This window comes from Erythrolamprus reginae, chromosome 6 (assembly GCF_031021105.1).
Source record: "Erythrolamprus reginae isolate rEryReg1 chromosome 6, rEryReg1.hap1, whole genome shotgun sequence".
NCBI lineage: Eukaryota > Metazoa > Chordata > Lepidosauria > Squamata > Dipsadidae > Erythrolamprus > Erythrolamprus reginae.
Genome location: NC_091955.1, coordinates 77,733,672 through 77,760,078, shown reverse-complemented (window position 1 = coordinate 77,760,078; position 26,407 = coordinate 77,733,672). Strand labels below are relative to the sequence as shown.

General features: G+C 40.7%; 1 protein-coding gene across 1 annotated transcript in view; it reads right to left on the bottom strand.

Annotated features, from left to right (window-relative positions):
- The window catches only part of TMEM178B (transmembrane protein 178B), a 392,161-nt gene that overhangs the window by 304,466 nt on the left and 61,288 nt on the right, over nucleotides 1-26,407 (bottom strand). The window contains exon 2 of the mRNA XM_070756346.1: nucleotides 5,108-5,221. Within this exon, the coding sequence (XP_070612447.1) occupies nucleotides 5,108-5,221 (114 nt within the window). The remainder of the gene's footprint in view (nucleotides 1-5,107; nucleotides 5,222-26,407) is intronic.

Here is a 26,407-nt window from a genome sequence, read left to right as displayed (position 1 = left end):
CCTGGGCCTATACAATTCATGTATGGTATGCTTGTAGGTATGTCTGCTTAATAATGGGTTTTTTAAAATATCTTAAATTGTAAATTGTTAGATTTGTTATGAACTGTTTTTATTGTATTGTGAGCCGCCCCGAGTCTACGGAGAGGGGCGGCATACAAATCTAATAAACATAAACATAAACATAAATAAATAAAAGACTTATAAAACATATAGCACAGTCTTACAAAACTTAGTCCCCTGCTTAATCCAAGGCACAGAGAGGCAGGGGTCTAAGATCCCAAATTGTCCAAAATTAGACTTCAGCTAGAACTCTGCTTAGAATGGGGAACATAATCACTTTGCTATAAAAATATCCTGTAGGGTCTTCCAGCTTGAATTTCCAGACTCCCCCAAAACATAATTGGAACCATGGCCATGGCCAATTTCTCAATTAATAGAATAGAATTTTATTGACCAAGTGTGATTGGACACACAAATAATTTGTCTTGGTGCATATGCTCTCAGCGTACATAAAAGAAAAAGATACATTTGTCAAGAATCATGACAATCACTTAATGATTGTCATAGGGGTCAAATAAGTAATGAAGAAACAGTCAATATTAATAAAAAATCTTAAGATACAAGCAACAAGTTACAGTCATACAGTCCTAAGTGGGAGGAAAAGGATGATAGGAATGATGAGAAAAACTAGTAGAAATAGAAAACCCATTCATATGTTCAATTAAAAGCAGATCCTGTGCTTGCAGGAACGCGCCAGGGAGAAGACGATATGAAAACCATCCCTATGTTTTATTCTCTTCTTTTTTTAAAAAAACATCAGCAGATGAAAATATACCGGTATGCTATATTCGTTTTCTCAACCAACAGGAGGTCAATTTTCTCTAGCCTGAGTACCTTACTCATAATCAGGAAGTCAATTCCCAAGATTCCATAGCCCAGCTGAAAATTTTGGCAGCTGCAATCCACACACTTGGAGGTTATCCAGCTTGGGGAAGGCTGCTGTAAACCTTCTTCTAGTTTTTGTGTATTTATCTTTCTGCTTATTCAAGGCCATTCAGTGTTCCTTGACGTCATTCAAGTTTAATTAAGAAACCAGTATCGGTAACCCTCTTTTGAAAGTTTCTGCTTAAAGACCAAAGAACTCCACCATTATGCACAGAAATAATGAGAAAGAACTATTACAGCTTTGCCACCGTAGAGACATGAGCCAATGGGTATATTGCCTCTGAATCTCTATCTTCCTTCCTTCCTTCCTTCCTTCCTTCTGTCTTTCCTTCCTTCCTTCCTTCCTTCCTTCCTTCCTTCTTTCCTTCCTTTCATTCTTTTTCTCCACCAAAGTTTTCCCACATGTCCACTGTCAGCCATCTGCCTCAAGGCAACTGTTTCCCTATCAATTATGGTCACATCCAAGACTGTTCAGCGTCCACTGTTTATAGTGAAGATCAGCCAAAGTCCTGGTAGCCTTCTGTGCACTGCCCAAAGCAAAAAGAAGGGGAAAGCTGGCTTGAGCGTAGGGCAAGGTTTCAGATGAAAGGCAAATGTACTTCATGAAACAAGCTAGATCTGACTCTTTAGGTCAATTTTTTTTGTAGTTTTCTATTTTTCTCCCACAAAGTTTCTATGTTTCTTCCACAAAGATATATATATATATATATACCTGTACCCGTGAAAATCTACGAAAACAAATATATATTCGATACAAAATATATATTCGACACAAAAATATGTAACCCTTCCCTGGTGCAGAGCTGAAGGGATTGGATACTGTAGCCTAGAGGATAATTCTCTGCCTTACAAGGCAAAGGTTGCAGGTTCAAGTCCCAGTGGGTATGGCTAGCTGATGAGGCCAAAATAAGGCCGAAATAGATCTATACTAGTCTCCCTTAATTTTCAAATTCGGCAAAAAAACATGTGACACATATAAATAGAATTGTCAGCTATCAATAAAATTAACTGCCTTGGAAATGGCCCTGGGTTGGGCCGAGAGGCAAATAAGGAGCTGTGATGTTCCTTCAATACACCAGGGTGATTCGACACAAAAATATGTAACCCTTCCCTGGTGCAGAGCTGAAGGGATTGGACACTGTAGCCTAGAGGATAATTCTCTGCCTTACAAGGCAAAGGTTGCAGGTTCAAGTCCCAGTGGGTATGGCTAGCTGATGAGGCCAAAATAAGGCCGAAATAGATCTATACTAGTCTCCCTTAATTTTCAAATTCGGCAAAAAAACATGTGACACACACACACACACACACACACACACACACACACACACATATATATATATATATATATATATATATATATATATATATATATATGTAGATTGTTCTGAGTTCGGGTTTTGCCCTGTGTAAACATTACACAGGGCAAAACCCGAACTCAGAACAATCTACATACATATACCCGTGAAAATTTACGAAAACATATATATATATATATATATATATATATATATATATGTTTTCGTAGATTTTCACGGGTACAGGTATGACGGTCTTGGTATATTCGGGTTTCTTCCCGTGTAGGATTTGGAAATTTCTGGCGACGTTTCGACGAGGTCCCACTCGTCATGTTCAGGCTGGTGTTTCTGTCCTTGTTCTAGGGCGAACACTGCGAGACCTGAGCTGCCTTCCTTCTATAAATACTGGTGGCTGGGTGTGGTTTGATGGCTCAGCAATTGCCTGCTGTGTAGAAACTTCCTGGTGAGTCAGTGGGGTAACATCTGGGGTCGTTGATGTAGCTGAGGTATGCTGATTAGTTAATGGTTGTAGATTAGCTGTGATATCCTGAGTAGTTGGAGAAACACCAGCCTGAAGATGATGAGTGGGACCTCGTTGAAACGTCGCCAGAAATTTCCAAATCCTACACGGGAAGAAACCCGAATATACCAAGACCGTCATATATATATATATATATATATATATATATATATATATATATATATATATATATACATAAATCAATGCATATACCTTAAGATATATCAGTAACAAATATAGTTATACATATTTATCCAATCACTCATGATTCAGTATCCTATTTTGCACCTATTTTATGCTGTTATTTATCAGTCTGTTTTTCTTCATTTCTTTACACTCCCCCTCCCTCTGTCTCCATCTCCTCCCCCTACCTTCTTACTCCTTCTCTCCCCCTTTCTACTTCCCCCCACTCCTTCTCTTCTCCCTTCACCTTAATATTTTCCTCTTGAGGACAATTATAAACCTGCTTTTATACGGTGCCATGCACTTCCATCTGCTGTTTTGTATGGCAAGTACAAAAGAATACCATTCACTGAAAGATTTTGCCCTTGTGGCTCAGGAGAGGTGGAGACTGAGGGACACATGCTCCTGAGATGCTCCTTTTATACAAACATTAGGAAAAAGCATTTTTTGCCACTAATTGCAAGGTATCCTGGCCACTCAGACACTACCTATCTCCAGTGGATGCTTAAATATGAACAGGCCATAATTACAGCACAGGTGGCCAGATTCTGCACAGCAGCAGTGGGGATTTGTCGCAAATGTGTGCCTTCATCATAGCGAGATATGTACATCTTTTGTATATTTACAATGGGTCAATTTTGGTTGGTCAGCCAAAAGTCATGAATTCTGTAAGTCATTTGTCTCCAGATGTCCAAGAATCTCAACAACTAGCATGTCTTTGTTGACTTGGGTAACGACCAACTTTAGATGGTCAACCAATTGCTGTAATTCAAGGACTACATTTATCACCCAAGAATTTGATACTAGGATCAAAGAGATACTAAAATGTCTAGATTATAAGAATCTGAAACGGTTCTTGGATGTTGTGGTTTTTTAAATTATTATTATATTAATGGTCTTTGACTGTAATAAAGATCTATTATTATTAACCTGCCTAGACAAAAGCAATCCTATCTGTTCTGCCGGCGTGTTTCAACCTCCCGTAATTACAGGGTAATTAGTCCAGGAAGACACACACCATACATAAAAGGAAAACCCAAAAGTTTTTATAAACAGAAAAACAGAAACAGCTCCCTTTTTAAATGTCAAAAGGATTTTCTGGTACACACAAGGCACAGGTTAAATGCAATCCAATTGCTCACCCAATAACTGGGAAATTGAGTCCAATTCTAAAGTCCAGAGAGTCCACACACAATCTTGAACTGCACAAAAACCACGATACTGATGAAACAATGAATCAGATAAACTGCCATGAGGCTAAAACACTAGGCTGCACTTCTATCTGAAGCACTAATTACAGCAGCCCCACCCAACCACAGGTGGCCTCATTTTCTCTTGTAATAATCCTTCAGTTGTTGTCTCCTATGCACCACTCTATGCATGTGTGGATGTGGCATTAATTCTTGTTCAGAATCCAGGGATGATACAGATGATTATCTCCTCCTGGGCTGTCTGCCAAACTGCCCTCTTCCCTGTCACTCACGCTTCCTTGGTCAGAGGAGGCTTCGTCGGCAGATTCCATCAGGAGCAAAACAGGCCTGCGGCATGTGGATGTTTCCCCCACATCCACCTGCACATTCCTTGGGGCAGGAGCTGGGCCAGAGCTAACCACAACACCTATCTAAACACGAATTCTGATTGAATACGTTCTCCAGTATGTATCAGAAAAAGAAAAAGGGAAGAAAGATGAAACTATTTCTTCAATCCACACAACTGTATAATTTCTGCTGTGCAACAAGATATCAAAGGGCCAGTTACATGTCCTCTATATACAGATCAGACACTATTTTGAAGATTGTATCTGCATGCTAAAAATGCATTTGCCCAGGGCAACTCCAGCAAATTGAAGGTTGCATAGCTAACTCTGAAGGTTTCCTCTTCGAGGAGCTTGGTTGTAAAATTTAACATACCATCACAAATACAAAACAGTGAATATGCTAAAAAAAAATTATAGAACCAGAAGTATGCATGTCGTCATGTAATTCAACAGGACTGGACATATCGTTATACTTGGTTGCAATGTTTCTAGTACAGGCACAAAATCAGCAGAGCTCTTCTGAATAATAGAAAATGTAGGGAGATTTCCCCCCATATTTTTGCAACCTGCACAGTTTGAAATCAACATTCCATACTGGGAGGAGAAGAAAAGAGACGAGAAACTTACGTAAAGCGTGCCATTCATCTTGACGGATGGTCTTAGTAATGTTGTAGGTTAGATTCTTAGGAATGGTTGCTGAGGAGTAGTGGTACTTGATGTAGGAACATTGGTCGATGGCTCCTGCAAAGAGAAGAAACGGGAAACATAACATGACTGATGCCACAATAATTCTATTTTATTAAATGAAACGATACATCAGATCAGTATGAAACATCATTATGGATGTTGTAAACAGTTTACTTAGGTACATAACAGGCAGGAGATGTGTCTGAATAGTCTGTCTTTCACTAAACAGTCTTTTATAGCCTCATACTTTCATTAAATTCCCAAGCTGTCACTCCATGGATTGCTAGAGTTGATTCAGTTGATTTGGTAGGCGAGATGGGCGCCCCCTTCCTTTCTTACTGCTTTATCCTCAAACCACCAGTTCAGTGGATGAGGCTGGCTCTCCCAGTTAGAAGGATATACTGTTCTTCAGAGAAAAGTATACTATAACCCCGCTAGAACCTCCATACAAGATTGTTCCTCAAGTAAGGGAATTTCTCCCATTGGGCTCATTCATAGAATTCTTTATTGGCCAAGTGTGATTGCACACACAAGGGATTTGTCTTTGGTGCATATGCTCTCAGTGTACATAAAAGAAAAAGACAAATGTATCTTTTTCTTTTATGTGCACTGAGAGCATATGCACCAAAGACAAATTCCTTGTGTGCGCAATCACACTTGGCCAATAAAGAATTGAATTATATTGTATTGTATTTTATTGTATTGTATTGTATTGTATTGTATTGTATTGTATTGTATTGTAAGGTACTGTACTGTACTGTACTGTACTGTACTATACTATACTATACTATACTATACTATACTATACTATACTATACTATACTATACTAAAATAAATATTATTTTACTGAAAATATTATTTTACTGAAAGAGTAGTAGATCCTTGGAACAAACTTCCAGCAGACGTGGTAGATAAATCCACAGTAACTGAATTTAAACATGCCTGGGATAAACATATATCCATCCTAAGATAAAATACAGAAAATAGTATAAGGGCAGACTAGATGGACCATGAGGTCTTTTTCTGCCGTCAGACTTCTATGTTTCTATGTTTCTACTATACTATACTATACTATACTATATTATATTATACCCTACTCTACCCTATTCTAATGTACTCTATTCTATTCTATCCTACTCTACTCTACTCTACTCCACTCCACTCTACCCTACCCTACCCTACTCTTCTCTACTCTACTCTACTCTACCCTACCCTACCCTACTCTACTCTACTCTACTCTACTCTATTCTATCCTATCCTACTCTACTCTACTCTACTCTACTCCACTCCACTCCACTCTACCATACCCTACCGTACTCTACTCTATTCTATCCTACTCTACTCCACTCCACTCTACTCTACCCTACCCTACCCTATTCTACTCTACTCCACTCCACTCTACCCTACCCTACCCTACTCTACTCTATTCTGTGGCAACACTACTGTCACCATTAAGAAGGAATACATTATATACCAGTGATGGGAAACCTTTTTTTTTGCTCAGGTGCCAAAAGGGTGTGTGTGCAATAGCAATTGGTGTGTGTGCCCATATCCATAAAGCAATGCCCTTCCCACACACACATGCACACAACTCCCCACCATACTGCCCCTCCGTGCATGCACACAGGCCTCAGTGAGGCCTCCAGACCTCTGGTAGGCCCCTCCTAACACAGGTTTCAGGAAAGTCTCCAGAGCCCGTGGATGGCGAAAAATGAGTCAATGGGTCAAACTTCTGGTAGGCCCATTGAGTCCATTTTTACCATCCAGGGGCTCTGGGGGCTTTCCTGAAGCCCACAGAAGGCAAAAACGGGTTCCCTCACACACCGGAAGGCTGAAATTCAGATGGCCAACATGCACATGCACATTGGAGCTGACATAGGGCAATGCCTCATGTGCCCTCAGATATGGCTCTGCGTGCCATCTGTGGCACACATGTCATGAGTTTGCCATCGCAGGCATATACCCTTGGCCTGGACGACATCAAAGCTACACCAGCAAGGACATAGAAAAACTTAAAGAAGTAGTGCAAGATTGGAAGGTATGGAAAGACTTGGCCCTCAGAATCACCAAGTGTTGGAAATGACTCCATCCTAAGATAAAATACAGGAAATAATATAAGGGCAGACTAGATGGACCAGGGGTCGGCAATTAATTTTGCCATGGGCCGCATGAGAAATTGGGATGGTTTTAGAGGGCCAAACTAATATAATTAACTCAGTTCTACCCAATACTGTAAAGACCCAGACCCTGGCCTGACCTAAACGCCCAGACCCACTCTACAGACCCCTAATTGTTTGCTTTACGGTGCACCACAGTCACTGCGCTGGAGTGTTTGCGTGGTTGCTGGGCTCGGACGATCTCGGTAGGAGGTCGGGGTCTGCTCCAGTGCGAGGATGAAAGAGCTCACCACGTCTGCCAGGACTCCTCCAGTTCCTGCTTTCCTCATGATTCATCAGGAAAGCAGGAACCAGAGGAGTTCCGGCAGATGTGGTGAGCTCCTTCATCCTCATACTGGAGCGGACCCCGACCGCCTACCGAAAGCGGCCAATTCATCAGGAAAGCAGGAACCGGAGGAGTGCTGGCAGACACGGTGAGCTCTTTCATCCTCGCACTGGAGCAGACCCCGACCTCCGTGGACCAGTCACAGACAGTGGGTGGGCCGGATGCGGCCCACGGGCCATCCCTTGCCCAAGTCTGAATGGGCCATGAGGTCTTTTTCTGCTGTCAATCTTCTATGTTTCTAGGTTTCTATGACTGAATAGATAACATCATCGTCTTCATCATCATCACAACCTTAACAAAGTTCTATGAATTTATCCTTCCCTTGGAGAAATGTGGATGGAGACATCCTGTATACAATTTCCCCTTTGATGGAGAAATTTCTGCCTAGCATTATTACTAACCAATGCGGTATTTCCCCAAACCACAGAACACACACAAAGGTCCTGATGCTAATGAAAGGGACAAGGTAGATAAATGTAGAATAAAGCTTGACAGATTCAGCCTCAGTGTGAGGCAAAATAAGATACACGGCTTAGACGGAAGCGTTTTTGATGTCATGAAAAAGGAGCCTCTTGCCTTAGTAATATAATTTTTAACCACAGGCAAATGAAGTGAATCCTTAAGTAAATAAAAAAAAGTAAATTCCTCGATCCATTTATACACAAATCAAAATCATCCTTATGATTAATAAATAAATGCCACCTAATCGGATTACATCCCTAAATAGATTTTCATTATTTCCTCACGTTGCACAGGCAGGACTGAGACTGTAAAGCTGTAGTTTTTGATAATGATTCCCAAACCGCCCTTTTAGCTATAAACTGCTTCCTTCCAATTTTCGCTCCTGGAATTTTAGTCCTTGTTTCTGGAGCAGAAATCTATTGAACTGTTATTTCTCCTTAATCTTCTTCTGTCCAGGGTAAACATGTTTCTAGCTTTCCCTACTGGGATTTGGGATTTGGTTACCAGATCTCATTGTTTGTTTTTTCCCCACTCTAATTATACTCTAGATCATAGTTCCCTCTAAGCTGAGCAGTGAGCAATCGCTCACTTAAAAATCATCATCAACTCAGAGTTTTCCAAACCTGCCCAGAAGCCGAGAGGGAAAGAGTGAGAGGGAAGGAGAGAGAGAGGAAGAGAGAGAAACAGACAGAAAAAAGAGAGGAAGAAAAAGAAAAAGAAAAAGAATGGGAGTAAGGAAGAGAGAAAGAAAATCAAAATCTAGTTTGAAACTAGCTCAACTATTTAAGTGGCATTTTGATATTGATAGAGTTGCCCTATTATGAGCTCACTGTTATAGACACACAGTACAGTATTTTATTTTGAAATTCTCTGAGGCAAAACAGGGTAGGTTTTTTATTTGTTTGTTTGTTTGTTTGTTTGTTTGTTTGTTTGTTTATTTATTATTTCTGTGCCGCCCAGTCCCAAAGGGACTGCCGCTCAGACACTATACTTTTCCGCCCATCCCCGAAAAAAATTAGAGGAAACACTGCTCTAGATTGCAAGCAGTTTCTCTAAAAGACATCACCAAGTGAACCAGCAGAGAGATAAACCAGAATCCATCCCTGGCCCAGATATAATCTAAGAAACATCCCTTTACAAGAAAAGAAATTATCCTAAGCCCCAATCCATCCCCTTTTTCAAGATACAACAGAGGATCACTATCTTTATGTCCACAACCTGACTAACTGGGACACTATGACACTATGGAGTCCGGTAATGAGTTCCACGCTTCGACAACTCGGTTACTAAAGTCGTATTTTTTTACAGTCAAGTTTGGAGTGGTTAATATTAAGTTTAAATATGTTGTGTGCTCTTGTGTTGTTGTGGTTGAAGCTGAAGTAGTCGCTGACAGGCAGGACATTGCAGCATATGATCTTGTGGGCAATATTTAGATCATGTTTAAGGCCTCTTAGTTCTAGGCTTTCTAGGCCCAGGATTGAAAGTCTAGTCTCGTAGGGTATTCTGTTATTTGGACTGTAGAAATCCAAATTAGCCCTTAGCACCTCAGCAAAGTGTGTTTCTGTATCACTTTGCTGCTATTTTATGATCCTCTGTAATATTGCATCACAGATACAATAGCTAATAACTAGGCACACTTTCAAACAAAACACTGGATTATAGTCGCCCATCATTTTTATTTCCTAGGTAAGAATATCCATAGGGACAATATGAGATGTAGGGCAATTTCTTTGGCAAAATGTTTTAATTTGCTTGTTTATTGCTCTTGAACACAGCTCAATGTGCCAAGAGGTCCAGTCGTTTACAAATTAACAGTTTAAAACATCCACAGTTCAATGAGAAATGTAGAATTAAAACAGCCACAACAAATATAACAATAATTTACACTTAAACTTAATTTCAGTAATTTGGTGGAGATGTGCAATCAATGCTGAATACTGGTGCTTTGTTTGACAGCATGTCAGCTTTCCTTTTAAAATTAAAGAATCTATTAAAATAGACATAGAAACATAGAAGATTGACGGCAGGAAAAGACCTCATGGTCCATCTAGTCTGCCTTTATACTATTTCCTGTATTTTATAATAATAATGATGATGATGATGATAATAATAATAATAATAATAATAATAATAATAATAATATTCTTTTTGGTCAGCAGGACCAAAAAGTTAATTTTCAAGAATTGAGCCCAATGCTTCTCTTATGGTCTTTGTTGTTAGATGAGTGGTTCCCTTAACATGTCAGAGAACAGAAGTTAAGATACATTTTTCTATGGCTTCCATAAGGGATGTATGGGAACTTGTGGCTTATCAGAGCAACATTGTCTTCTGCCTAAGCAACTGCTCAATGCTCTCAGGACTCAGTGTGAGTAATATTGCTCTGTATTTTATAATAATAATAATTATTATTATTATTATTATTATTATTATTTATTAGATTTGTATCTGATGAATGTACCTTGGTACCAAGATACATCACCTGAATTATCTGAAGATGATTCTGCAAGTGATCCTGGCGCATGATATTTGATTTATCATGATTTATTTTCCACCTTTTCCCTTTATCCAACGAGCTGTAGAGAATAGTTAAGTCCTAAAAGAGCACTTGGCATGAATGCACCAGAAATATCAGAGGATGAGTCAAGCATTTTGCAACTAAATTACTAGTTACTATACTACATAGGCGGGTCCACAACTTCCCAAGTTACCAGAGGTGTTCATTGTTTGTTTTCCTTGCATGCATGATCCTAACATTCTGCCTTCGACAGCAATTAGATTAGAGAAAGGCAAATATTATAGGGGGGAAAGCACAATATTTACATCGGTGCTCGTCTGCCCTGACAGCATGGTGGGCTCTGTTCTGTGCCTTTACCATCTGGGCACCAAATGCACATCCAGAATGAAAGTTTACAACTAACAATTGTATTTAAAATGCAACACTGATTTGGTCTTTCCTCTTTCTCCCACCCCACTCTAGAAGACTCTGACATCTTTTATGCCAAGGACGTGCAAGCTTGAGAGGGACAAAAATCATATTTGGCTTTGAGGAATACAGTGGTACCTCTACCTACAAATGACTCTACTTACAAACTTTTCTAGATAAGAACTGGGTGTTCAGGATTTTTTGTGCCTCTTCTCAAGAACCATTTTCCATTTACAAACCTGAGCCTCCGAAACTGTAACTGGAAAAGGCAGGGAGAAGCCTCTGTGGGACCTCTCTAGGAATCTCCTGGGAGGAAACAGGGCCCGAAAAGATGGGGAGAAGCCTCCATGGGGCCTCTCTAGTAATCTCCTGGGAGGAAACAGGGCCAGAAAAGACGGAGAGAAGCCTCCATGGGGCCTCTCTAGTAATATCCTGGGAGGAAACAGGGATGGAAAAGACGGGGAGAAGGCTCCGTGGGGCCTCTCTAGTAATCTCCTGGGAGGAAACAGGGCTGGAAAAGACGGGGAGAAGCCTCCGTGGGGCCTCTCTAGTGATCTCCTGGGAGGAAACAGGGCCGGAAAAGATGGGGAGAAGCCTCCGTGGGGCCTCTCTAGGAATCTCCTGGGAGGAAACAGGGCCTCCACCCTCCCTGTGGTTTCCCCAATTGCACACATTATTTGCTTTTACATTGATTCCTATGCGAAAAATTGCTTCTTCTTACAAACGTTTCTACTTAAGAACCTGGTCACGGAATGAATTAAGTTCATAAGTAGAGGTACCACTGTATGTTGGACTCAATCTGGAAAGGAGGTTGGTTCAGGAGATAAACTGATAAGACCAGGACAGATGGCAGTGTACATTTCATTAACATGTTTATTCTTTATGCATTTAATGACTATTCTTACAACAGTATTATACATAAGGTTAACCACCTCTTAAAATGCGGCAAAAGAGTGAAAAGAATACAAATTACAGATTTCTTCTGGGAAAAGGAAAGAATATAGGAATAGCCTCGTGTAGTATTGTAGAAAGAATTTATCCTCATCCTCCAGTACGTTCTTTACCGTATCCAACAAGATCCTGGTCACTCTTTGTTTAAAATCAAAGAGATTCAATGATAGATTATGATCCCGCTATATAGAGTGCTGGTGAGACCACAATTGGAATACTGTGTTCAGTTCTGGAGACCTCACCTACAAAAAGATATTGACAAAATTGAACGGGTCCAAAGACGGGTTACAAGAATGGTGGAAGGTCTTAAGCATAAAACGTATCAGGAAAGACTTAATGAACTCAATCTGTATAGTCTGGAGGACAGAAGGAAAAGGGGGGACATGATCGAAACATTTAAATATGTTAAAGAGTTAAATAAGGTCCAGGAGGGAAGTGTTTTTAATAGGAAAGTGAACACAAGAACAAGGGGACACAATCTGAAGTTAGTTGGGGGAAAGATGAAAAGCAACATGAGAAAATATTTTACTGAAAGAGTAGTAGATCCTTGGAACAAACTTCCAGCAGACGTGGTAGATAAATCCACAGTAACTGAATTTAAACATGCCTGGGATAAACATATATTCGTCCTAAGATAAAAATACAGAAAATAGTATAAGGGCAGACTAGATGGACCATGAGGTCTTTTTCTGCCGTCAGACTTCTATGTTTCTATAGTCTGTTTTACCACCTGTCTTAACTGGATAATATGAGGAAACCCTTTAAAAGATTAAGCAGTCCAAGAAGCCCAACTGTTTTTTGCACTATGCGTGTATACATATTGATCAAAAAAATGAGCCAACAGGTAGAAACTGCAGGCAATGGATTTTTGTCATCTGTCAGAAGAATTGATCTCATATTAAGAGCCAGAGGATGGTGGAACAAATCAGAAAATGTTGAAAATGTTATGTTCTCCTTCATTGGAACTAGTTAAATGGAAGGGTTTTTTTTTCTTTTATAAGATTTTTTTTATTTTTCTCCACCATGAAATAAAACAATATTTAGTTATAAACACAATAACAATGCTTGAAATCAACCCTATACAAACTTTTCTTTTCTCATTGCTCACTCAATGGAGGATCTTATCTCTCCCCATGTAAAATTTCTGTTAATTTTATACATTATTAGCAATTCTTAAAATTCTAAATTAAAATGTTTCCCTCATATATCACCTACATCGTAAAATAAATGGAGGTGAATGTCCATCTGTCAAGAAGGTTTGGTTTCATCCTATGTTGTAGACCTTTGGACTAAATTTTGTTCTGTCGGGCTCTCTGGAAGACTCCTCCCGAAAATTCACAGGTACAAATTTCAGACACACACACGTTTGAAAATTCAAAACAATGTTCTTTATAATGAAAATTCACTTAAACTAAGTCCTCTTTTGGTATAGCAAAGAGCACTGGTCTCCAACAAACTGGTAATTTGTACAAGTCCCTTATCAGTTCTGTGATACTTAGCTTGCAGCTGTGAGGTAATTCACAGTCCTTCTTCTTTCACAAAGTGAAACACACTTTTCCCTGGTTTAGTTTCAAAGCGGGGGAAAATCAGCACACAAAAGGTCAAAGTCAGTAAAGCAGGCACGAAACACAAGGATCAGATAATCCTCCACAATGGCCAAACCCACAGGCTGCTATTTATAGCAGCCTCACTAATTACCACAGCCCCACCCAACCACAGGTGGCCTCATTTTCTTTGCTAATAATCTCTCAGTTGTTGTTGCCTATGCATGGCTCTCCACATGCATGGCTGTATCATTAACTCTTGTTCTGAATCCAAGGAGGAGCTAGATAATTGATCTCCTTCTGAGCTGTCTGCCACACTCTCCTCCTCCCTGTCACTCATGTCTTCTGCTCAGAGGAGCCTTCATCAGCAGATTCCACCGGGGGGGGGGCAAAACAGGCCTGCAGCATGTGGATGTCTCCCCCACACCCACAGTCCTTGGGGCAGGAGCTGGGCCAAAGCTAACCACAACAAATTTGGACTAAAGTAGCCTTTTCCCAATCCAAATATACTCCAGATCAGCAGTGGGTTACTCCTAGTTCAGCCCAGTTCTAAGAATTGTAGCACCAATGGCAGGAAACTCCATCCACCTGCCAGGACGCTTCTGAGTATGCCAGTAGTAAAGGGTTTTAGAACTCCCTACTGCTCCAGATGTGCTAGGATTAAAGCTCACAGGGCTTCAGAGCTGCATATAGTTATTTACTATACTGCCTGGAATGTCCATAAGCTACTATATAATACAACACACCCGGAGGTACAAAGTTAGAGAACCAGATGATCTCCAAGCTAACTTAAAACTATAAAATTCTATGAACTTCAAATCCAAAAAGAAAAGTCTCCTATTAAAAATAAAAGCCTCTGCTCTTTCCATCCCATAACTCCCCACTATAATAGAGAATAAGTGACAATAATTATATATAGTGTGTAAAACATGGGGCTACCTTTGAAAAGTGTTCGGAAACTTCAGGTCATGCAGAATGCAGCTGCGAGAGCAATCATGGGCTTCCCTAAATATGCCCATGTTACACCAACACTCCGCAGTCTGCATTGGTTGCCGATCAGTTTCCGGTCACAATTCAAAGTGTTGGTTATGACCTATAAGCCCTTCATGGCACCGGACCAGAATATCTCCGGGACCGCCCTTCTGCCGCACGAATCCCAGCGACCAGTGAGGTCTCACAGAGTTGGCCTTCTCCAGTCCCATCAACTAAACAATGTTGTTTGGCCGGACCCAGGGGAAGAGCCTTCTCTGTGGCGGCCCCGGCCCTCTGGAACCAACTCCCCCAGATATCAGAGTTGCCCCCACCCTCCTTGCCTTTCGTAAGCTCCTTAAAACCCACCTCTGTCGTCAGGCATGGGGGAATTGAGACTTTCCCTTCCCCCTAGACTTATAAAATTTATGCATGGCATGTTAGTATGTATGATTGGTTTCTTAAATTGGGGTTTTTTAAATTAACTTTAATATTAGATTTGTTTACATTGTATTATTGTTGTTGTTAGCCGCCCCGAGTCTATGGAGAGGGGTGGCATACAAATCTGATTAATAAAATAAAAAAATTAAATAAATACAATAAACTATTTTTCATGATGGAGCTACTGATAGCCACTAATTAATTCTACTGCGGTTCCTTATTCTCATTTTATTTTTTTTACAAATACAGGGTAGTCTTTGACTTATAACCAGTTGCTTACTAACTAATTAAAGTTACAACAGAACCTCCCCCTACCCAAAGGTTTTGAAGTCTGGTTTTGAAGTTACAATAGTCACCTGATTGAATTTTTGGCACTTGGCAACCAGTTCACTGTTATGGTTGTTTGAGGCAAATTTATGATTATGGTTTTTTGCTAGTTTCTGGCATTTATGTCCAGTTTCCAGCAAAAAATAAAATAAAAATCCCATTGGGGACAATTAACTCACTATCACAGTGTTTGCTTTTCAGCTACAGTATTGGCTTTTAATGTTTTTAAACAAATCAGGTGCAATCATGTGATGCTGACAAGCAAGTAATTAGGTCAGGGGTGGCTTCATACTTGTTTGGACCAAATCGCCTGAACCATTAGCAACCTGCTGATGACCTGACAATGGCATCATGGATCTGGTTCGGGTGGTGCCGGTCCATGGGTGTTGCCATCTTTTTCTTTTTGGAATTTTCAGCAAAAGTTTACGTCTTTGGATGGCTTTTCTGCTTTCTCTACTTCAAAAAAAGTCTTCCCACTCACCCCTGGGCTTATACTTGGTCATTTATGGTCATTTATCTTCAGGACCATCTTCTGCCTCTTGTATACCAGCGGCCAGTTAGGTGCCACAGAGTCAGCCTTCTCCAAGTCCCATTGGCCAGACAATGTTGACTGGCAGGGCCTAGGGGAAGAGTCTTCTCTGTTGTGGCCCCGGTCTTCTGGAACGAACTCCCTCCAGATATACATATTGCCTCCTCCCTCCTTGTCTTTTGTAAAGCTTTAAAAAACCCTACCTCTGCCAGCAGGCATGGGGGCCATGAGTGATGAGACTGTCTCCGGCTATTACTAGATATGATTAGTTTGGACTGGTCACATGGCCAGCAAGCCACTCCTACCTGGTCACATGACCAGCAAGCCACACCCACACAATAAGCCCCCCCCCCCGGCATGGCATTAAAATTTTTGGCAGTCCATCACTGGATTCAGGGAATTGAAGTCAAAACGAGTGAGAACAAGGATGTACAGATTGACACAAATGCAGTATAGTCTATAAATGTAAGCATGTATAAGAGGTTATTGTGTATATAATTTGTAAGTAGGAATGTACATTGAATACAGAAGAGACTTCATATGGTGGAGATATTGCCAAAACTGTTCCAATTTTTTTTCTTTTTAACAATAAAAGTTTATTTTAAAAGATTTTTAATAAAAGGTACCTTAACATACATACATACATACATACATACATACATACATACATACATACATACGTTGTCTGTTTAATTTATATGCCTCCTGTCTCACCCTGAAAGCAACTCTGGGTGGCTAATTACCACTAGAAAATGACATTTCTCTTACAAAGCCAAAGGAACTGACAAGAGAGGGTCTGCAACTTGGGCGTCCTCCTCGATCCACAGCTCACATTAGAGAACCATCGTTCAGCTGTGGCGAGGGGGGCATTCGCCAGGTTCGCCTGGTGCACCACTTGCGACCCTGTTTGGACCGGGAATCACTGCTCACAGTCACTCATGCCCTCATCACCTCGAGGCTTGACTACTGGAACGCTCTCTACATGGGGCTACCTTTGAAAAGTGTTCGGAAACTTCAGATCGTGCAGAATGCAGCTGCGAGAGCAATTATGGGCTTTCCCAAATATGCCCATGTTGCACCAACACTCCGCAGTTTGCATTGGTTGCCGATCAGTTTCCAGTCACAATTCAAAGTGTTGGTTATAACCTATAAAGCCCTTCATGGCACCGGACCAGATTATCTCAGGGACCGCCTTCTGCGGCATGAATCCCAGCGACCAGTTAGGTCCCACAGAGTGGGTCTTCTCCGGGTCCCGTCAACTAAACAATGCCGCTTGGCAGGACCCAGGGGAAGAGCCTTCTCTGTGGCGGCCCCGTCCCTCTGGAACCAACTCCCCCCAGAGATTAGAATTGCCCCCACCCTCCTTGCCTTTCGTAAGCTACTTAAAATCCACCTCTGTCGCCAGGCATGGGGGAATTGAGATTCCTTTTCCCCCTAGGCCTTTACAATTGTATGCATGGTATGTTTGTATGTATGTTTGGTTTTTTATATTAAGGGGTTTTTAATTCGCTTTTAGTATTGGATTATTATTGTACACTGTTTATGATTGCTGTTAGTTTTCGGAGAGGGGCGGCATATAAATAAATAAATTAAATAAATAAATAAATAAATAAATAAATAAAGTAAAAACCGCCATTAAGGCCAACTTAAAGGCCTGGTTTCACCTGACTATTATCGCCTTCATCAGACAGAAAACACTGAAAACTTCCAAGCGATGTTTTTTATTCCCTTCCCTCATCTCACTGTTTTACAGGCAATGAAGTTTAAATGGTTTTCTTCTGCTTGTTTGGAGAAAGAAATTAAATGATCAACAGAGGATCACTATCTTTGTGTCCACAACCTGACTAACTGGGTCAACAAAGCAATTAATGCGCTTTGAGAACACTAAAAAAAAGAGGTCAGTTTTATACAGTCAATTAACCTCCAGAGAGTTAAATCAACCTTTAACAAATCGATTCTACATAGGGTTAAAGCAAACCCACTTATTCAGTTGTGTTTGTGAGAATTTCCAGACCCAAACATTTGATTTATTTCATATATCCGATCTAAGAACCTAGTATAATGGTTGATGGATGCTTCCGTACCTTAATTGGGTTAAGTAGCTAAGACAAACCTACTGCTTCATGCCCAGTGAATATGGTAAAGCAATTCTACAGGTTGATTCTTATCCCAAAGGGGATTAATTTCTCACAGTAAGACTGAACAACACATCCCCAATGCAATGAGAGAGGTAACACTTCAGGGGGACACAATCTGAAGTTAGTTGGGGGAATGATCAAAGGCAACATGAGAAAATATTATTTCACTGAAAGAGTAGTAGATCCTTGGAACAAACTTCCAGCAGACGTGGTTGGTAAATCCACAGTAACTGAATTTAAACATGCCTGGGATAAACATATATCCATTGTAAGATAAAATACAGGAAATAGTATAAGGGCAGACTAGATGGACCATGAGGTCTTTTTCTGCCGTCAGTCTTCTATGTTTCTATGTTTCTATGGTTGTGTACCCTGCTCTGTCAAATCCATTGTTAATTGTCCTCCACCGATACTCCTGCTTCTACCTCATCTCCTGAAGGTCCTTGGACAACCAAGAAGATAGTCAAAGGAAAGAAGCTGTTTATGGGCAATTTCACTCAGATTTTCCAGTGGAAAAATAAATCCTTAACAGCTTCATCCAAAAGATTGTCAAGAAATTCCTGAATGACCCATCAAAACTACAGTAGATCCATGAGGTATCTCTCTGAAAGGAAGGGAGGCATCAATATCAACTTGTCAGGAATTGATCTGATTGTGACAAAGGGGGAATGGTAATACCGTGATATCCAAATCATTCAACTAGTGTGCCAAATGAAAGACAAGGCCTAACATGTGATCACCTATTTATAAGAGTCTGAGATCACCTGGGCCAAGCCAATGGCTGTTATACAGCTTCCCTATCATGATCTAATGGACTAAAAACTACAGGGAAGTTATACTATCCAATGCCATTGGACCTTCAACCTTCAAACCAGTGGTCAAGTTAAAAAAAGGAATATGAAGTTGGTTTATTTGATCATGGCTAAAATGGAACATATTTTTATTTTGGGTTGGTCTGCTGATAGTTTTCTGGGAACATTTTGAGTATTGGATTTGGTACATGCTATAGGCTTTTTCTGTTGCTGCTCCTGCCCTCTTAAACATCTTGCCCTCTGGTGTGAGGGTAGCCCCAATCCTTTCATAATAACCTAAAGACAGAGAGCGAGAGAGAGGAAGGAAGGAAGGAAGGAAAGAGAAAGAAGGAAGGAAGGGTGGGAGGGAGGGAGGAAAGTTAACATGGTGCTTAAAGCTTTTTCTTTATTGTTATGTATTCTAATCGGAGAATATTTAAACCAACTTTGTATTGAACTGTATTTTTACTTATAGTAAGGAACTTTTGTGAGTTAGTTAAAGGAGAAATTATCCCTCTTTGTCTTGTTAAATTCCACTCTTTTTGTTTATACTAGGATACTGGGATTACTTTATACCTTCTAAAAGTGATTTTACTTATAGTTAAGAACTGAGATATGGAATGTTTATTTGAATGGGTTATATTATTCTTTGAAGTGGTTCTCTTTGGATTTGTTGTCTTCTGGGATAGAAAATGAGCATTGGCTTTGCTTACAATAGATACGACATTTAAGTTTCTTTTCTGTAGTTGCTTTATTTATTTTAATTGGAATATCATTTAAGTTAGCTTTCTATCTAATTGCCTTTCCCTTAAATAATAAATAATAAATAAGGGATATTTGTGAGCTCGCTTTCTTTAAAGAAAAAATTGACCTTTTACATGTGGAATTTTGAGTTTTATATATGTTAATTATGCTCAAGTTCCGGATCTGTGTTTACTGAGGATACAGATGGGTGTTTGAAGAGTACATGTGGGTTATTAGCCAGCGGTACCAAGACATCCGCATTGAAGGGGAAAACTACCTTCCCCAACCTATACATAAATATACTATATAGCATCTTTCTTGTCAGCCTTCAAACTACTGCTAATAGGCTTCATTATTGTTGGCAAGCAGCCTTTTGCCTTATTTGGCATGCAGACTCCAAGTATCTGGCAGTGAGGACAAGAAAATAAGGTATTCTTTCTTAATAGCATTTTATTTTTTTAATTGTGATAGAAACAGATTTTATACTATGTTTACAGTTGCTGGCAATCTGCCTTCCATTGGAGACCTGTATACTGCACGAGTCAAAAAGAGGGCTGTGAAAATATCTACTGACCCCTCGCCTCCTGGACATAAACTGTTTCAACTCCTACCCTCAAAATGTCACTACAGAGCACTGCACACCAAGGCAACTCGACACAAGAACTATTTTTTCCCGAATACCATCCCTCTACTAAACAAATAATTCCGTCAACACTGTCAAACTATTTACTAAGTCTGCACTATTATTACTAGTTTTTCTCATCATTCCTATCACCCATTTCCTCTCACTTATGGTGGTATGACTGTAACGTGTTGCTTGTATCCTTAAGATTTTTGTTAATATTGATTGTTTTTTCATTGCTTATTTGGCCCTTATGACAATCATTAAGTGTTGTACCACATATTTCTTGACAAATGTGTATTTTCTTTTATGTACACTGAGAGCATCTGCACTAAGACCAATTCCTTGTGTGTCCAATCACACTTGGCCAATAAATAATTCTATTCTACTTAGTTGAACCACATTACACAAGTATCCTCTTACTCATAACCTTTGGAATGGAATGTACTTTAAAAAAAATTACAAGCATAGTAATACATCTAAAACATCTCATTTAGGAATGGAAAAAAAATTGGCTCGTAAAGAGATTTTTTGCCTGCAAGTAAGATTAGTGTTTGTGTATGTATGTGTGTATTTATATGTATACATACAGTCTGATATACCATTGTGTTGGAGGAATAATACCTCATTAAAAAAACCTTGGTCCAGGTGGGCCAGAATCTTATAAGGGCCATTTCCAGGGTTACAGGATAAGATGGTCAACAGTTTTGAAGATGGAAGAGGGCTCTACGTCCCAACAGTAGATAAAGCAGCAAAACCATCTTCTAGGAGAAGGAAAACTCTGATTGCAAAACTCCACTGCCTTGTGGTTATATCCATCATTGGATACCTTGAGGCAAAACCTTGAGGCAAAATCCAGAGCTGGAGTCTCTGTTCGTGACTGTGCACAGCCCTGTTCTGATAACATTTGCAACGTAGCTGGAACCATCTTATTGGCTTTGCCATTCTACTTTTAGTTTTAATAGTAATAGATTTTGGTCTTGTTTTATTATCAATTTCTTTTAATAAAAAAGAAGGGCATTTTTATTTATTTATTTATATTTTATTTATTTTGGACTTCTATGCTGTCCAGTCCCAAAGGGACTGCCGCTCAGACACTATACTTTTCCACCCACACCGGGGGGAAAATGATAGGGAACGCTGATTACCATAAGAGGAATTGAAGAGATTGTGAAATAGTTTATCCTTGTAATGAGGGTGGTTAATTTTTAAATTAACTTAAATATTAGATTTGTTTTACATTGTACAGTGATTCCTCGATTATAGCGAGGGTTCCGTTCCAAGACCCCTCGCGATAATCGATTTTTCGCGATATAGTGGTGCGGAAGTAAAAACACCATCTGCGCATGCGCGCCCTTTTTTCCATGGCCGCGCATGCGCAGATGGTGTTTTTACTTCTGCACCTGGGAAGACCCAGGGAAGGTTCCTTTGGCTGCCCAGCAGCTGATCTGCTCGGCAGCGCCGCAGCAGCGATGAGCCGAAGATCGGGGTTTCCCCTTTGCGTGGGCGGCGGGGAAGACCCAGGGAAGGTTGTGCTGCCCACGCAAAGGGGAAACCCCGATCTTCGGCTCCTCGCTGCTGCGGCGCTGCCGAGCAGATCAGCTGCTGGGCGGCCGAAGGAACCTTCCCTGGGTCTTCCCCGCCGCCCACGCAAAGGGGAAACCCCGATCTTCGGCTCCTCACTGCTGCCCGCCCGCCGCTCGCCCGCCGCCCACCGCTCGAGAGCAAGAGGGGGAGAGATAGAGAAAGAGAGAGAAGGAAAGAAAGAGATGAGAGAGGGAGGAAGAGAGTGTGAGAGAGGAAGAAGCAAGATAGAGAAAGAGAGAGAGAAAGAAAGATGAGAAAGGAAGAGAGTGACGTCATCGGGTGGGAAAATATTTTTAATTGATATTTTTTGAAAAATCGCGATATAGCGTTTCGCGAAGATCGGGATCGCGAAAATCAAGGGATCACTGTATTGTTATTGCTGTGAGCCGCCCCGAGTCTGCGGAGAGGGGCGGCATGCAAATCTGATTAAACTAAACTAAAATAAACTAAATAATTTCTTGGGTTTTTTTGCTCTATTTTCTTTCTTCTTCTTTGTTTCTATTACCTTTTATCACCGTAGTTAGAGCTTTTAATAAAATTATTACAAAAATACGTGATTCAAGTAATTCCCTTAACAGAGCTTGGATATAAAACGCATGTTATGCCTTATGTATAAGGTTGTATAATGCATAAAAATAGGGACACAATAATAGACCAGCTGTTCCATCAATTATCACAACAATCCTGGCACAGTGATGTTTACAAAAGCAGGTCATTGTTCTATTTATGTTGTGAGGAGGACTATCCTGGAGACAAGAAAAAGTGGCCAGTTCAAAAACAGATTTGAACAATGGAATTTTGAGCAGGTTACATGATAACATAACATAGTAAAACTGAAGGATCCAGTTGCCTTGATTATGTCAAGCATCAGGGAAATCAGGAAATCTAGGCAGTTCAAATGAATATAAAGGTTTACTGCAAACTTAAGCTCTGTAAATGGAGCACTGTCATTTATACCATAGTGTTTGGAAACTTCAGATCGTGCAGCTGTGGCGAGGGGGGCGTTTGCCTAGGTTCACCTGGTACACCAGTTGCGGCCCTATCTGGACCGGGACTCACTGCTCACAGTCACTCATGCCCTCATCACCTCAAGGTTCGACTACTGTAATGCTCTCTATATGGGGCTACCTTTGAAAAGTGTTCGTAAACTTCAGATCGTGCAGAATGCAGCTGCGAGAGCAATCATGGGCTTCCCTAGGTATGCCCATGTTACACCAACACTCCGCAGTCTGCATTGGTTGCCGATCAATTTCCGGTCACAATTCAAAGTGTTGCTTATGACCTATAAAGCCCTTCATGGCATCGGACCAGAATATTTCCGGGACCGCCTTCTGCCGCACAAATCCCAGCGACCGATTAGGTCCCACATAGTTGGCCTTCTCCGGGTCCCGTCGACTAAACAATGTCGTCTGGCGGGTCCCAGGGGAAGAGCCTTCTCTGTGGTGGCCCCAACTCTCTGGAACCAGCTCCCCCCGGAGATTAGAGCTGTCCCCACCCTCCTTGCCTTCCGTAAACTCCTTAAAACTCACCTCTGCCGTCAGGCATGGGGGAATTGAGGCATTCCCCCCTCCCCCGGGCCTATACAATTTATGTATGGTATGTCTGTGTGTATGTCTGGTTTAATAATGGGGTTTTTTAGTTTTTTAAATTTATTAGATTTGTTGTGAATTGTTTTATTGTATGTTGTGAGCCGCCCCGAGTCTACGGAGAGGGGCGCCATACTAATCTAATTAAAAAATAAATAAATAAGTAAGAAAGTAAATACATACATACATACATACATACATACATACATACATACATACATACATAGTAACTAAATTCTGGAACACGGTCTGGAAGGAAGTTTAAAAGCCGCAGAGAAGATTAAAATCATCCAGTTTCGTGGTTTATCCTACAGTTTATTTGCAAAGAGAGTACAATGTGTCTATTTGAAGTTATCTGAGGACTTGAAAGTACTTTAGATTGTTAACCATTTTATTGAGTTATTTGTGAATGAGTCATGTGAAGACCCTAGGAATTGCGGGTGTAGCTCTGATTATCGCTGCTGCACAGCACTTTTGATGGACATTCTGATGAGAAAATATCAACCCAGGAAAATAATCAAATTCTTCAAAAACATCCATTTAAAAAAAGGAATTAGTTTTACCTCCCAGCTCCCCAAAACCTAGCAACAGAAAGCTGTAACAAAGCGACAGCAAAGAAAACAATCGTGGAGGATACGTAATTCAGACTTCTTCGATTTTTATGGTCCTTTGGAATCCAGTTATGTTAAGGCTGAACATAAAGGCAAAGTTGATAGAAAAATCTGCGACCACTCCTGGCATCTATATCAGCCCTAAGACCATTCTTTCATCGTGTTGTTCCTGAATTGGTGGCTTGCAAATTTATTATTTTATTATTTATTTATTATTTGGATTTGTATGCCGCCCCTCTCCGAAGATGTTTCTAACTCTGATTTCCCCCCCCCCCTTTCATAAAGGAAGGAGTGATTATTGTAAATACACAACAGATTGACATTGCTGGTGCTTGGCCAAACTTTTGCAATGTATACTACGAGGGTTATCCGGAAAATAAGGTTACAAGGCACGTAGCTCTCGAGGGGAATGTTCACGGGGGAAGTTGATATTACTGTCGTGTAGCAGGAAGCCAGTGGAAGAGAACAAGCAGTGCCAGTGGTCAGTAGCTCATCGACAGGCATTGTGGTGAAGGTTAGAGATGACCGTACTCATTCCGTTTCCCTCCAAGTGTGAAGTGTGGGCTGTAATATGCTACCTGAATGCTAAGAGCATGAACGCTGCTGCGATGGGTGCCCAAGATGATGATGATGATGATTATTATTATTATTATTATTATTATTATTATTATTACTATTATTTTATTATTATTATTATTATTATTATTTTATTATTATTATTATTACTACTACTATTATTTTATTATTATTATATTATTATTATTATTATTATTATTATTATTATTATTATTATTATTATTATTATTATTATTATTATTATTATTTAGATTTGTATGCCACCCCTCTCCGTAGATTCGGGGAGGCTTACAGCAATGATAAAAACAATATATAATGACAAATCTAACAGTTAGACTCTAAAATAACAATAATACATTTAAAAAGTTTAAAAACTAAGAAACCCCAATATATAAAAAACATACATACAGTCATATCATACACAGAAAAGCATAGAGGCAGGGGGAGATGTTTCAGTTCCCCCACGCTTGATGACAGAGGTGGGTTTTAAGGAGTTTACAAAAGGCAAGGAGGGTGGGGGCAGTTCTAATCTCTGGAGGGAGCTGATTCCAGAGGGTCGGAGCCGCCACAGAGAAGGTTCTTCCTCTGGGTCCCGCCAAACGACATTGTTTAGTTGATGGGACCCGGAGGAGACCAATTCTGTGGGACCTAACCGGTCGCTAGGATTCGTGTGGCAGAAGGCGGTCTCATAGATACCTTGGTCCGGTGCTATGAAGGGCTTTATAGGTGATGACCAACACTTTGAATTGTGACCGGAAACTGATCGGCAACCAATGCAGACTGTGGAGTGTTGGAGTAACATGGGCATATTTAGGAAAGCCCATGATTGCTCTTGCAGCTGCATTCTGCAACATTTGAAGTTTCCGAACACTCTTCAAAGGTAGCCCCATGTAGAGAGTGTTACAGTAGTCAAGCCTCGAGGTAATGAGGGCATGAGTCACTGTGAGCAGTGATTCCTGGTCCAAATAGGGCCACAACTGGTGCACTAGGCAAACGCCCCCCCTCACCACAGCTGAAAGATGTTTCTCTAATGTGAACTGTGGATCGAGGAGGACGCCCAAGTTGCGGACCCTCTCCAAGGGGGTCAATAATTCCCCCCCAGGGTGATGGACGAACAGATGCTTACTGAAGCACACAAAATCGTCAGAGTCAGTGTCACCCAAGAATTTCTTCAGTATTTCGAGAATGAAGGCGAGGCTTTTCTCAACTGTATAGTGACAGGAGATAAAACTTGGGCTTATCACCCTACTCCAGAGAGCAAATGTAAATCAATGCAGTACCCATTCTCCTTCAACCAAACAATTCAAAACTCAGCAATCGCCAAGAAAAATCTTGGGCACCCATCACACACAATTCTTGGGCACAAATCTTGGGGTTGTGTGCATGCTCAGGACATTGCATTGTGGGTGTGGGTATCCACATGTACGCTATCACGTGTGAGTACACCCTTTGGGCATCTGAGCCGAAAAAGGTTTGCCATCACTGGTTTAGTGATTAAGGTGCCTGACTACAAACCAGGAGACTGTGAGTTCTAGTCTCTCTTTAATCATGAAGACCAGTTCGTTGACTTTGTGCCAGTCACTCTCTCTGCCCAACTCACCTTAGAGGTGTGTTGTTGTGGGGAAAATAAGAGGAGAAAGGAGTATTGGATATTGTTGTGGTTAGCTCTGGCCCAGCTCCTGCCCCAAGGACTGTGGATGTGGGGGAGACATCCACATGCTGCAGGCCTGTTTTTCCCCCGGTGGAATCTGATGATGAAGGCTCCTCTGCCCAAGAAGACATGAGTGACAGGGAGGAGGAGAGTGTGGCAGACAGCTCAGAAGGAGATCAATTATCTAGCTCCTCCTTGGATTCAGAACAAGAGTTAATGATACAGCCACGCATGCGGAGAGCGATGCATAGGCAACAACAACTGAGAGATTATTATCAAAGAAAA